General features: G+C 41.6%; 1 protein-coding gene across 1 annotated transcript in view; it reads right to left on the reverse strand.

Moving 5' to 3' along the window:
• Positions 1 to 1,292: 1,292 nt before the first annotated feature.
• Positions 1,293 to 15,290, reverse strand: part of LOC142765976 (uncharacterized) — a 64,027-nt gene continuing 50,029 nt past the window's right edge. The window contains exons 18-19 of the mRNA XM_075867784.1: positions 4,047 to 4,175; positions 1,293 to 1,370 (exon numbers count right to left, since the gene is read on the reverse strand). Coding sequence (XP_075723899.1) covers positions 1,293 to 1,370; positions 4,047 to 4,175 — 207 coding nt within the window. The remainder of the gene's footprint in view (positions 1,371 to 4,046; positions 4,176 to 15,290) is intronic.

Raw genomic sequence — 15,290 nt, forward strand, 5'->3', positions numbered from 1 at the left:
CACATATCCTTCGACTACCAGACACGTAGCAACATTACGAAAAAAGAAGTGCACCTGCTGCTGCGTATTGAAGACTCCCTCGAATGAATTCGCTATCCCCACTAATTTCTTCTCTTTACTTGAGAAGTGGATATTGGCAATCAAGGTATGTGAGCAAAGCGATAAAAAAAACAGCATTTTTGACTCCAGACGGTCTCTAACAATTTCGAGGACTTCCTTTTGGCTTGTGTTCAGTGCCGGTGACTTTAAACCAATTGATGGACACTGTGCTCAGAGGACAGTGTTCAACAGGGCTGTGCGTCTTCATAGCCGGACATCCCTGCTGCACAGTGATATTTATTCTAGTGTTATTTAGTAACTTATGTCTACTTAAAACGCTTGAGGAAAGAATCGTTAAAACGAAAAAAAAACTGAGGTCATGGGTGCGGCCTCACTGGAGACCGTCCGCGGGTAGTGCACTCTCTCCCCAATGCAGGACTGGCCACCCTGGGGCAGTACATGGCAACAAAGCTCGATGAAAATAGCAATTGACCTTGGCCCTCAGTCCCCAGCAGATGCGAAGCAACTGTCTAAGGCGGCTGTCAGACCTGTGACGCAGCGGAGGGTGCTAAAAATCCCTGGGGACGGAAAGGCTCCCATTTCAATCGGAAATTGGCTACCTTGAATTCTAGAACGTTATTTAATGCAGCTAGTCTAGCTTTGCTATCGGAGGAATTAGATGGTCTTAGATGGAATGTTATAGGTCTCAGAGAAGTTAGAAGGACACGTAAGGCTTATACAATGCTGAAGAATGGACCCGTTGTACGCTATTGTGGATGAGGTGACAGAAAAGAACTAGTAGTGGGTTTTCTCATAGACAAGGATATCGCTGGCAACATAGAGTAATACACTAGCATCATTGAGAAGGTTGCAAGTATCGTAATTAAGTTAAACAACAGGTACAAGATGAAGGTGGTACAGGCCTACGCGCCTACATCAAGCCATGATGATCATTTGGTTGAACGCTTTTGTAAAGACGTAAAGTCAACCATTAATAAAGTAAAGGCACAGTGTAGTATCCTATAGGCGACTTTAATGCCAAAGTAGACAAGAAACAGGCCAGAGACCATGCATTGGGGTAATATGGCTTCGGCTCTGCAAATTCCAGAGGGGAGTTATTAGTAGAGTTCACAGAACGTAACAATTTACTGATTATGAATACCTTCTTCATAAAACGGGCTAACCATAAATGGACGTGGTGAAGTCCTAATGACAAAACTAAAAATGAAATTGACTTCATTTTGTGTGCACACTCAGACATTGTATATGATGTAGAAGTAGTTGGGAATATTAAATGCAGGGACCATCGAATGGTAAGAGCTCGTATTCACCTGCAATTATTAAAGCAAAGACAAAAACTCGTGCGCAAGAAGACAATAATGAACTGGGGGTGAGATCAAAAATACTGGAATTTAGTGTTTTGCATCAGAAATAATTTGAGCCACTAAATGAAATAACCGACGTTAGCGCCGGCTCGATGAATGAAAATCTTACTAGTATCATGAAAAAGTGCGCGATCGAAGTTGGAGGTTCCCTCACTAGACGAGAACTGGCAAACTATCTCAGGAGACAAAAATCTTATCAACAGACGACAACCGATAAAAACCTGAAATGCAACCGACAAAATGGAGCTGGTGGAGCTTTCGAAGTTAACCAATAGGCGCAAAGTATGCGACATGAGGGGGTATAAAATTGAAATAATTGAGCAGGCTTTAAAAGTGGCAGAAGCCTAAACGTTGCGAAGGCAGACTTGTGCGTAGGCAAAACTTGAATGTGTTCATTGAGAAACAAGAAGATAATGCCATAACCAATAGAGATAGGATAGTCGAGATGGCGGAGAAGTTTTACACAGAGCTGTACAGAAGTCAAAAGAACCAGGATGATTTTGTGAGAATCTCCAGGAGAATTCGATATCCTACTAGTAACGACAGTAAAAGTAAGGAAAGCCCTAGAAGGAATGCAAAGAGGTAAAGCTGCTGATGAGGATAAAGTAACTACGGACCTTCTGAAACATGGCGAAGAAATTTTGTTAGAAAAATTAGCCACCTTATACACAAAGTGTCGCTTGATGGGAAGGGTTCCAAAATCTAAGAAGAACGCCAATATCATTTTACTCCATAAGGAAGGAGACGTCAAGGGCTTGAAAAGCTATAGGCTGATCAGCTTGCTCTCCGTTTTCTACTACCTATTTACAAAAATAATATCTAATAAATTAGGACAATGTTAAAGTTTCATCAGCCAAAGCACCTAGCAGGATTTCGTACCAGCTATTCCTCTATAAATCATATTGACACTATAATCAGGTAATAAACAAATGAGCTGTATATAACCAACTCCGCTACATAGCTTTTAGAGACTACGGGAAGGCATTTGACTCAGTCGAGACATCAGCAGTAATGCAGGCACTACGGAATTAGGGGATCGAACAACCCTACATAAACATACTGGAAGAAATCTACAGAGGATCCACAGCCACCATAGTTTTTCATAGAAAAAGCGAGAGAATTCTAATACAGAAGGGTGTAAAAGAGGGAGACACGATCTCTGCATTGCTATTCACCGCGTGTTTACAGGAGGTATTCAGGACTCTAGACTGGGACGAGTTAGAGATGAGAGGTAATGGAAATTACTTTAATTACCTGGGATTCACTGATTCTATTGCCTTCATGAGTAACTCGGGGACGAATTCCAATTCATGGTTACTGAACTTGACACGGAAAGCAGAAATATAGGTCTGAAAATTATTGTGCACAAAACTAAAGTAATGTACAACCATCTCGACAGAAAACAGCTCTTTGTGGTAAGTGGAGAGATGCTGGAAGTTGTAAAAGAATATGTCTACTTAGGACAGGTAGTAACCATCGAGCCGAATCATGAGAGTGAAATAACTAGGAGAATAAAAATGGGGTGGATCACCATCGGCAAGCATTCTCGAATAATGAATGGTAATCTGCCACTAACCTAGTTTCATCTAAGAGCTGCACCTTGCCACTACTTAGCTATGGAGCTGAAACTATAAGAGGCTTACAAAGAGGGGCAATAAAGTTTTCTCAGTAAAATAAAGTTTGCTCACTCAATTACAAAAAGGGTTCAGCCTAAATAGAGGAGGACGCAGCGAGCGATTGAAAAGAGCATGTTAGGTGTAACCTTAAGAGACAAGGAGAGAGAAGAGTGGGTCAGGGAACAAACCGGGGTCAAGGATATGATAGTTGAAATCAAGAAAAAGAAATGGACATGGCTAGGACACGTAGAACGTATGCAGGATAACCAGTGGTCATTGAGGGTAACTGACTAAATTCCATGATAAAGGCAAACGCACGAAGGGGAGACAGAAACTTAGGTGGGCCAATGAGACTAAAACGTTTGCGGGTAAAACGTGGTAACTGAAAGCACAAGACCGATTAACGCGTTCGATGTTCTAACCACTGAGCTATCACGGCGGCAGCACATGACTGAGTTGAGTTGCGGATCGTGGTTGAGGCCTTTGCTCTGCAGTGGGCGTAGTCGGGATCATGATGATGTTGATGATGTCCTCACACGGCTGAAGTGGCAGACTTTTCTTGTTTATTATGATGATGTGACGATATTTTTTGCACTTTTCAGCAGCATTTTCACCACTTTCGCAGTGTGCTGGAGGCTATTCGATCGGTAGATCTCTCACTTAAACCACACAAGTGTCACTTCAGTAACGAATAACTCAACTTTCTTGTACATCTAGGTAGGACTGAAGGCGTCAGGTCCGATACAGAAAAGGTTGCCACTGTTGTAAAATGGCGATTTCTTTTCAATAAAAACACCAGCCGGCACTTCCTTGGTTTGTGTGCCTAAAGTTTATTAGGTTCAATCGCGGCTTTTTACAGATAGTGCCACCCCTGACTCACTTAACAAGGGACGACACATTTGTCTGGCAAAACGAGCATCAAGCAGATTTTACTGAACTGCGGTAGCGCATGTAATATGCATTCATTCTAGCTCATTTAGAGTATTATGATGATGTGCATACTGACGGCAGTAACATCAGTCTTGATGCAGTGCTCGTTAAGCGTCAGGTTGTCTTCAAAAGAGTCTTTTACTTTTTCTCTTGCCTTTTCCTTTATTTTTTGCCTTTTTCGGAAGAATGGCTTAGTGTCACATGCCTGCAATGGACCAAGGGCAAAAGTGGCCCTCGCACTGACAGCGATGAAGATCACGCGCTTTTCCGCTCGAGAGCCTCCCGCGAAGGACGCGCTTTTCGAGAGCTGGCTACACCATAGTTAATTAGATGACCTCAGCACTTCTAAGTTCTCGTGAGAATACCGTACTTTTTGGTGCAATTGATAGCCGTAATAAGCAAACTATTACTAATAATATACCTTGTACCGCACCCCTCCCACCTGTCTTCTAATGTTAGGGCCACTTTGAAAACCATGAGTCACTTGGAAGCTTCAGTGTACTGCCTCATGATTTAGGAGATGATCTTGTACCTAATATATCGTTCCTTTCTTGAAAATGTGCTCCTGCTGCTTCTGCGCCCGGAGGAACTGTTCGAATGGTTCAGCTGTGCTCTGTAGTCGATACCAGAAAATGTAGCACTTGCAAATTGTGTTATCTTGCTTGACGTAGGATTTCTTGGGCTTGGAAACCACCGTGTCATAGTCCAGCATGTATTCGCCTTCATCGAACGTAAAGTTGCTGTGTACTTCAAGCACCTTGTCACCAGCCACGCTGAAGTTACCCCTAATTCACACCCCTAATTCATCTGTCCGTACTAGTTGCTACGCGCTTTTGATTCTGCCGTGCCCTCGGCAATGTGCCCAAATTGTTGACGATTGCTGGTCTGTCTTAACGATTTCGCTCTGTGGTGATGTGGAGAGCAACCTTGGTCCAGATCTTGAGGAACTTATAAATAGTATACTAGCTGAAATAAAACAATCTAAAGAGGAACAAAAGAAACGTGACACCATACATTCAGACTTTAACAAAAAACTTTCCAAACTAGACGAAGTATTAAAGGTATCAAAGGCGAACGAAGAAAAAATAAAGAAACTGGAGGGAAGAATAGAGCGCGTGGAAAAGGCTCTGACAGGACAAGACAAAAAGCTTGTCGATTACGAAGATCGTTCAAGAAGGAATAATTTGGTCGTATTCGGCATATCGGAAGGACCAGACGAAAACAGAGAAATTTTGGAAGACAAAGTTGTTTCTAAAGTTTTCCAAGACACCTTAAAGGTCACAGTTACTTCCGTGGAGCGCATTCTTAGAATTGGACGGGTGAATGAACAACGCCCAAGGCCGGTCATTGTGCGGTTGTACAATTACAACGAAAAACTTGTGCTTTTCAAGAAGTGTAGCATACTAAAACATTCGGGTGTATCAGTATCTCACGACTACTCGCAAGCAACACTTCAGCTACGAAAAAAGCTCTGGAAAACAGTAAAGGACAACAGAAGTCAGGGCGATAAGGCGTACTTAGTTTATGATAAGCTTTACATCAATGATGACGTCTACGTATGGGACGAGCATCAAAACCGTAGGAAACTGTTGCGCAGCGCTGCGCGCTCAGAAGATTGACATCACAATGACGAGCAAACCTTAGCGCACAAGCGGCTTCGTTTGATAAACCTCAATGCACAGAGCCTGTGGAATAAATAAGAACAGTTTGAACATGTTCTGCTATCCTATGATCCTCACATAGCCGTAATTTCAGAAACCTGGTTGCACCCTGACGATCGAGATAGTTGCGTGTTTCCGCCTTCATATACGTGCTATCGTAAGGATCGCAACACAAGGGGCGGTGGCACTGCAGTTCTTGTCAAAAGTGGTGTGCCGTCATATCAATTGCTCGAGATTGATGTCGACCACGAAAGTGTGCTTTGCAGATGTGAATTTTTAGAAACCAAATCATCGTCATAGGTCTGTACAGACCGCCCAATGCTGAGCCAGATTTCTTGTTAAAACTTTACGACAAGCTAAATCAGTATCGCAACCAAATTCTTTTAGTTGTTGGGGATTTCAATCTGCCTTGTATTAATTGGGAAACGCTAAAGTGCAGCCCAACAGGCATACCGAATTCTGAAATTTTTCTGCACATGCTCTTGGCATTTAATCTGACCCAAACCGTTTTACTTCCCACTCGGGTGACAAGCTGTACGTCTTCGATTCTAGATCTCGTCTTGTGCTCCTCAACTATAACTGACATTACCACCGATATTTGTGAGGGAATTTCAGCTCATAAATTGGTATACTTTACGTCATTGCTCCCACGTCAATCCAACCCACCCCAATACAAACCTATTACTATAAAGCAGCACACATCTGCAGATGATGTAAATATAACTAATTATCTCGAGGAAGCCATTGTTTTGTTTGATGATAGTGATGACATCAATACATTATGGACAAAGTTCAAAGCGCACTGTCATTTCTGTATCCAGCATTTTATTCCAGATAAAGTGAAATAAGTTGGCAGGACGAATCCGTGGATAAATAGAGAAATAATTCATGTGAAGCGCAAATTAAAACGATTGCGGAAACGTTTTAATGCTGCTCAAGCAGACATTTCTGATTTACAGGCTACATTTAAGTCAAAATTAGCTGCTTCTAGGGATCACTACTTTAATGTGACACTCAATCGTTTTGTATCCGAAAGTCCCTCTAAATTTTGGCAATTTTTATCGAATAAGAGTGGCACGAGGCTTGATCAAATCGCCAAGGGTGATCGGGTACTTACTGATCCAAGAGAAGTGGCGGAGGTGTTTAACGAGTATTTCCAAAGTGTGTTTTCAACGTCAGATCCTTTAAACGGGGCTGTTTGTGAAAATGGTGATTGTGGTGTCATTCAGATTTCTTTGGAAGGTGTCACAGAATTGCTTTTGCGATTGGATCCGAAAAAATCGGCAGGCCCTGATGATATCCCTTCCGCATTTCTCAGACGCTATGCTACACTGTTTGCCAGGTTCATTGTAGTCATTTTGCAGAAATCCGTTTCGTCTGGTGCGATACCTGATGATTGGCGTATTGCACGTGTGACTCCTGTGTATAAAAAGGGTAACCATCTCAATTTTTGTAACTATCGGCCCATCTCTCTCACCTGTCATTGTTGTAAACTGCTGAAACATATTATCGCAAAATAACTCAATAACTTTCTTCAATCCCAAAATATTCTCACTGAGCACCAACACGGTTTCCGACGAGGTCTTTCTACTACTATGCAGTTATTAACTACAATTAATGAATTTGCGAAGGCTCTAGATGCTGGTAGCCAGGTTGACGTGATCTTTTTTGACCTCTCGAAGGCGTTCGACAAAGTTCCCCATAAAAAATTAATAATTAAACTGAAGTCAATTGGCGTTCCTTCAGATATAACAAGTTGGGTCACATCTTACCTACTAAACCGTAAACAATACGTAGAGATTGAGGGTTCGCGCTCGCGTTTCTTAGACGTTTTTTCCGGAGTACCGCCGGGGTCCGTACTCGGTCCTGTTTTATTTAACATTTATATTATTGATTTGGCTCAAGCAATAGATACCAGCGTATCAGTTAAACTGTTCGCAGACGACTGCATTCTTTTCAAAGTCATAAACTCAACGGCAGATCAACAAGTTTTAAACAGAAACATCGGTAACTTCGAAACTTGGTGTTCCGAGTGGAATATGGTAATTAATCTTGAAAAAACTGCTCACTTGTGTATCACCAACAAAATCAACAAGTCTCACTTTAAATATGATATAAAAGGGTCACAGATTACACAAGTCGAAGAATATAAATATTTGGGTGTTACAATTACCTCAAGCCTCAACTGGACAACCCTTATAGTAAATACATGCTCTTCCGCAAGTAAAAAACTAGGGTTTCTAAAGCACCGATTAGCTGATGCCCCCAGTTCCTTAAAGCTTAAAGCTTACAAAACAATGGTAAGGCCTTCCTTGGAGTACGCCTCCGTAGTATGGGACCCTCACACGAAAAACAATATACAAAAGATAGAAAAAATTCAGCGCCTGGCAGCCCGTTTTACATACAGTAGGTATAGACGCCGCGATTCTCCCTCTGCGATGTTGCAGTTGGCAAATCTTGAACCTCTTGAGGACAGACGACGAGCTGCTCGACTTAACTTACTCCGTCTAATATATTTTTCTAAACTCGAAATAAAGCCAGAAAACTACATGGTAAAGGATTCTTCCAGGCCTTCCCGTCACAAACACAGCTGTAGCATCAAGCCAATTTTCGCAAGAACTAATTTATACAAACACTCTTTTTTCCCGAAATCAATCTCTGAGTGGAATTTGTTGCCCCGAAACTCTACTCTTCTTTCCTTTTCACCATGAAATGCGTCTTGTGTTGCCTGGCTTTCACAATACTTGTTTGATTTAACTATTTGTTGTGTGCCTACAAGTGTGGTGCTTTGCTTATGGATTGTGTTGCAGTGGGTATACACAGCTCTCTGGAAACGAGTATAATTTGATAGTGATTGCTATGTTTTTCTTACATTTCGTGTATACCAGTATCAATTTTGTTGTAACTTTGTTGTACTTTTATTTTACCTTTGAATTTGCTGTACCTTTCCTGCTTGGACCTTAAATGGTTCGCAGTATATGATAAATAATAAAAATAAAAAATAAAGAAAATGACCGTTTTCGCTGCCTCTGACCATGGTTTTTCGGCGCCCCCAGTGTCTGCCAAAAAGAAATCATATTTCAGCCTGAAGACTTTCCATGTTTTTCCATTCTTGGTCAACGGGCCGAGAGGATCCTGTAGTTTGGTGTAGTTCATGCTTGTAGTGTTTTGAAGTCTGTGGGGTAGGCACTTGTTACGGTGCTTCCTTCATTCTAGAGCAGCCCTACTGAAAAACTCCGTATGAAATCTTACGGAAAACATATGGACTCCGTATGATTTTCTTATGAGCTATACGGAAAAGATACGCATTTTTATGGAAACATACGGAAGTTGTATGGCGTACACGGAAAACTTTTTAAGGAAAATATGGAAGGATACGGAAATTATATGGAAAATATGAAAAAGTTCTCATGGAAGATATGGAAAGATACAGAAGTCATGTGGTATATACGGAAAATTACTTACGGAAGATATGGAAAAATGTGGCAATATGGAAAGCTTTATGGAGTATACGAAAACTTGCTTAAGGAAGTTCTATGGAGCATACGGAAATTTTCTTACGGAAGCATGAAAAAATAAGGAGTGCGAGCAGATTAATAAGACCAGAGATGTTCATGTCACTAGATTCAAATGGCAGTCTGAGATACGAATACCATTCGATCCGTGGTGGTGTTACACCACGCCCAGAAAAAGTAATGTCATTGTGATTGTACGTGATGTCAATGTCGACAATTCAAAAATAAATGGCCGCAAAAATTGAAGAAGGAAAATGTAGAGTGATAAAAAGTTAATATATACGGAAATAATTAGTCACGTGCCAAAATGTCGAGCACATAAACAAAAAAAAACGTATACAGGACGAGCGCTTGCATGCAAAGTTTATTCCTTAACTTATTCCTCTTAAAAACATGCTAATTCTCTAAATAAATACGCATAGAAATTTTATATCGCAGAATAAATGGTGACCGTGAGCCGAGACGACCCGCAGAACCAGTATACACACAGCCGATAAAATAACCACAAGCAACACGGCGTGCGCGGCGTCACAAAAAAAACTAAACGGCAAAATGAACGTCTTGGGTCTATTCAGGTTTTCCAGAACGCGAAGTAACAGATGAACACCTGGTATCTTGTGGTGCGACCGCACACATGTCGAGCTACTTGGTTATTAGCTTTCATGCAAGTTATCCAGAGAGCAAATTTAAAATACAGATGAATGAAGCGAAATTGCCTCTCTTCTTTACTTTACAATAGGCAGTGAACCTTCATGCACATGAATAATGCCTCTGTGAAGTACACAGGAAAATGAAGTAGAACAGAAAAAAAAGAGAGGAAGAAGACAGAAAAAAGGCAGGTAGCTCAACCAGGTTGGTGATTTGCTGCCCTACAGCGTAGGTAGGGGTAGAGTGAGTGGTCAGAAAATTAATTAGGTATGAGAGCACAACTGATATGTACGGACACATATGGTGCTTATCATTGATGCTCGGATGGTCGTGTATACAGCTGGGTCGTTTTGAGATTTTCAAAAGCATTGTTTCAGACCACCATGCAGAATACGCTTCAGTTGTAGTGCTACATGAGACGCAACTTATGGGCCAGCTTTAATGAATAAGAAGATTATAGGTGAAACAAATGCTTTAAAATATATCATGGCTGCCTGGACGCATACAAGCAATGTAAAGCGCAATAAAGTGAGGACGCATGAGCTGTTCTTGACGCTTCAGTTCTACATGGATGCTTCAACTGTGCTGCAAAGAAATTTAACCAACGTCTGTGTGTGCAACATTGTCCATTTTAAACTATCTATATGTATATCTAAAATTCCTACTGCGAGTTAAGCTACGTAGCACACCATAACTCTTCCTTTTATTAAGGGGAATTTTTCAAACAATCAACATTATTCATTTTCTGTCTCATGACTTCGCGCCCGCCATTCTTGGTTTGGCTCGATCAAAATTGTGCAGCCCTTAATACCGAGGAATCAAAAAACATCAACCAAGATATATTTTGGAACTGCTTCTCGGTCATATTGCCTTCCCTTAACTGCCACTGCTTGAGATGAGTCATAGCAAGTCTCGCGCATACCTAGAGCCTACACTTAAAGAGGAAGCTGGTCCGGCTGTGAAATGCTCAGTTTTTTCTCAAATAAATTTTTTGGTTCGAGTTTTCTCACTTCTCGAGGCCATTCACAATCAAGCAGACCCAATGTTCCCCTTAGTCCTTAATTTTGTTATATTATGAAATAAATAAAAATGTAATATAGAAAATGAAATTACGATTAACTGTTGCGCAAAAAACACAGTCCCACATATGTACTTGAACGTAATATTGCTTTTATTTTGTTTTAGAAAAGATAGCAGTACATAAAGAACATTGAAAAAAAATTGAGATTTCGCGGGATTTGAACCTGCGCCACTCAGCTGTGCTCGCGTACGTGAACTGAATGCGTTAGCTTGCTAAGCTATTCGCGCTTTTTTTGTTTTATGATTGACATTATCACCAGTAAAGTACACGGAACATACTTCATCAGAAGTCAGGCTTTTTTTTTTTATTGCCTGGTTCTGGTAATCTTACATGTAACTCAAATGACACAGACGCGCGAGCACTGTCAAGCGCGAATAGCCCACGCCATGTACAATGCACAGATTACCTATGTGCATTGTACATGGCGCGAGCTATTCGCGCTTGACAGTGCTCACGCGTTTAAGTTATATATATAAATTTGCTGTTTACACGCTATGTGTTGGCATATTTTATGCACGATATGCGATCGTATCTATTGTTGTGTGCATATGTTTTATGATTGTATATACGTCACATGCTTTTCGCATGTATTTCAACTATAGATTGCCGCCTCGTCGCGGATGAAAACAAGTACTTTTACACCCACACACAAGCTTGAGCAGTTGAAGGTTGTTTCCCGGGGCTCTCTTGCGATTGAGTTGGCCACCACAGGAAATTAGATTGATAAGCCATTAGTTCCTGCATCTAGCTGTATTCCACTTAGTAGCTCTATCGCTTGATGACAAATCGAGCGTGTTGCGCAACGCTATTGCGCATGACCATGCCTCACGTAGCGGCGACATGAGCTGATTGCGCCGGCCGGCTTGCTTCGATTTGCTTCAGAGCAAAGAAATGTCATGCCTTGAAAGATTGCGTACTGCACTATGTCAAAACTTTAATGCTTTGTAGTCATTTTATGATTCATTGAGAATTGATAACTCTAATATGACTTCTATAGAGCTTTGCGTCGGTGACACGCACCGAACGTAAAACCGCACTACGTCTGTCGTAGAAGGAGTAGGAGGCTGTTGTCTGCTAGAACAAAAACAAAACAAAGACCTGCGAAAATATTCATAATATGTAACTTGTTTTTTGAGTAACCGTTTATCACTTTTAAAGTTATTTCGCCAGATAACATACATTTTTTTCAGTTCATATCAGCGACAGATGTTTTTTTTTATTTTCCCCACACAGATATCCATGTCAAATCCATTCACAGCTAAAGCCACATGTTGTTTGTCTTCTTTGTTTCCGTGGGCATGCCGTTTCGGTGCATCTCTCATGTGTTCGCGCTGCTACACACGAGAGCACGAAATGTTAAATTTACGCAAGGAAGCGCCATTCCTCGTTCGTGTGATGTGCAAAGATTGCGCCCTATTGCCGCGGTTGTTCGAGTGCGGATCAAGTGCGAGTCGTCCAAGGAATCGGCGGGTTGTGCGGGCGCTCGAAGGACTCCGAGGTGACGGATGACGCCTGTGGTCGCTTCCCTCAGGACAGTGTGAAAGAAACTAAAGGTAAGGGGGACACTTTTTTATGTAGACTAAGTATGCCACTCAGTGCAAATGTGTGTTGCCGCACTCGAACGAGGCGTCGTGAAACGGCAGCCTTACGCGCCTTTGCGAGTGCGGTTGCCGATTCGCTTTGACAACGCTAACGCCAGCAGAGCCATGGCGCATCGGCGCGGCCTTACTGGAGCTAATTCACGACAACTGCGACAACATGTGTATGGTGATCAATTTTTTCATAAGTGCAATGTAGTAAGGAGGACGCACACGGCGCTTGCTACGTTGTTGATTAAACGTAGCCAGCGGTGCCATTTCATGCAAAGCAGCATTTTCTTCACGTTCGCGGGTGATACAAGTTGTAACTTGGCTCAATTCAGCTAGCCAACCGCCTAAGTGGGTTGATAAGCATACGTTCACAGTAGAGTGTCATTATGCCCCTAAACAGTGGCGTATGCTTGTTAAAAGATATAATTTTTGTGCCTAGTGTAGAAAGAGAGAGGTGTTCGTGCAATCTGTATGGGTACCTGCAAGACGCCTTTGCTTGTAACCAATAATGTACCAGCCAGCATCTACATTGTACGCCTGACTTTGAAGAAAACTTGCATGCACAATGTGAGATTTTGTAATCTGCCAGAGTTGCTTTTTATAATATAATACATTGCCAGCATGTTCAAAATATGTTTCGCTGCTGTGTGGCAGGGGTGCGGTTATCACGCTGTTGTGTAGTTGCTGATGCAAGCACTTATAGTTTGATGCGTTAATGTTTCTCATTCAACTCATCAGGTGTTTGGCTGTTTCATCACAAACTGAGGCAAATAGAGAAGGAAGACGGTTAATGACAGGACCAGTGCCGACTTTTGTTTGCAGGAGAATACCCATGTTGGTCTATTTATTGTGACAGCCTTTCTGTGTTGCTTTTTTGTCCAATTTCTGCAACGACACAGTTGTCAGCATTATTAGAGAGAACACTGAAATTAGCTTTTAAAGATCATGATGACTAAATGCCTAGTAATTCACAGCACAAAGTAAGAACAAAAGACATCAGTATGATCAATGTGGGACGAGTACAGTCTGTCATCTAAAAAATGTATTATGCAAAACAGTGCCTAAGTAAAAACCTTTCTATGTTTGCAAACCGTGTGACGTCACTTCGAGCACTGTGCCAGCCATTCCCTTCCTCGGTGCAAGGACTGGTTAGAAAGGAAGTTGTTGGTGGCGTTCCTGATAGCCCGCTGATATGTATGCGATTCCCAACCTGTAGCCTAATATATACGTAATCTTTTGTGCAGTTACATCGCTGCATCTGACACCTACAACTTATTTGCATATTTACATTGCTCCCTTAGGACCTAACACACAAATTTGTGTGCATTGTCACTTCATGAATATCGAGCGGTAAAGGTACTGAGTATATGTGAAACAAGAATCTCTGCTTATTACATGAAGATATACGAGGCCTTCGATAAAACGAGTTATACCTTTATTGGGCGTGCGTACTCGTCTTGGCGATGCATACATGCAGTCAGTAATTGGTATCTTCCAGCCCGGTGACCATGCAATTTTTTTCTGCACACTGCGAAAACAGCGAGATGTACCCACTCGCAGATAATCACGTCAAGTGCATATTTGCCTTGACTAAAATGACCAATCAAGTTTTTTCAACAACCGGTCGCTGCCACGAGTGCTAACGTCATCGCAAACAAGACACATTGTTATTCACACTGCACACACCACACACAATATTCTCACTTGAACCGATATTCTCAATACCTTTCAATGCACACTACATGCCGTAATTACAGCGCACATTTTTGAAGACTATGTCGCTGTTCCTCGCACAGGCGACCACGTGTGTTCACTTCTTCAAGATAAACAGACAGCGTGGCAAATAGTTCACTACACAGTTTACGCACCGCTAAATGTTTGCTCACACGTACTACAGCTAATATCGACATTGTAACGTGAAGTGTAAGCTTTGAAAAATAAAACTTGCCCCAAACACCGCACGACTGTACCGGGCTGAGCCACTAGCGGGAGTGTTTTTCCAGCCACATCTTTTACGTGTGCCAGTGACATCATGCTGTGACGTACCTCGGTAGGGACCTATCGCTGCATACTTTATGTGAATGAGGGTCTTGTACGAGAAAGCAGGCATTGTTGATTTCGTAACTTGTTCATTTCCAACTGGACCTTCATATACACGAGTTGTTTGACTGAAATTCAGGCGGATTTTTGTGCAATAAATTATACAGTTGGCAGTCTGTGCTTGCCCCATACTGTTGTTACTGGTGTTTCTCGTTGTTACTTTGCACTGTTCATTACTGCTCACCTACAGAAACTAACCTAGCTTGCCGCTGTTTCGGACGTGATGCAGCTGGCAAGTGAGATAGTGTTCATAACTCTAACTGATCAAGCAAAAATTATCGTTTATTATTCAGTTAGTTGCATTCATATCAGTGCATTATAAGTTATAATTGATTAAACATGAATCCGTGTTCTTTCACACAATTCTCACAACTTTAAATATCAAATTGAACAGTGTTTATACAAAACATGGGATTAGCTAAACTTCATGCTGTTTTCTTGAAGAGCTGACAAAACGCTATTGCATGCTTACTTGCCACGAATTTGATTGTGTTTGAAATACACTGCAATTCTTCACCAAACTGCCAGTACCACTTCACATTGGGGAAACATTTATTAACCATGGATTGATTAATTTTTAAGAACGGAAACAAAGTAGCGGCAGGCCGGGATACTTACTTGATATTGGCATTCGTTTTGTTACCCAGCACATTATCATGCAAACTTCCTATAGAGTGATTATGCGTCTTCCATGTGTGTCTGTAAACCAAGAACTTTGGGTAGAAC

Source organism: Rhipicephalus microplus, chromosome 6 (genome assembly GCF_043290135.1).
Source record: "Rhipicephalus microplus isolate Deutch F79 chromosome 6, USDA_Rmic, whole genome shotgun sequence".
In the NCBI taxonomy this organism is placed as follows: domain Eukaryota; kingdom Metazoa; phylum Arthropoda; class Arachnida; order Ixodida; family Ixodidae; genus Rhipicephalus; species Rhipicephalus microplus.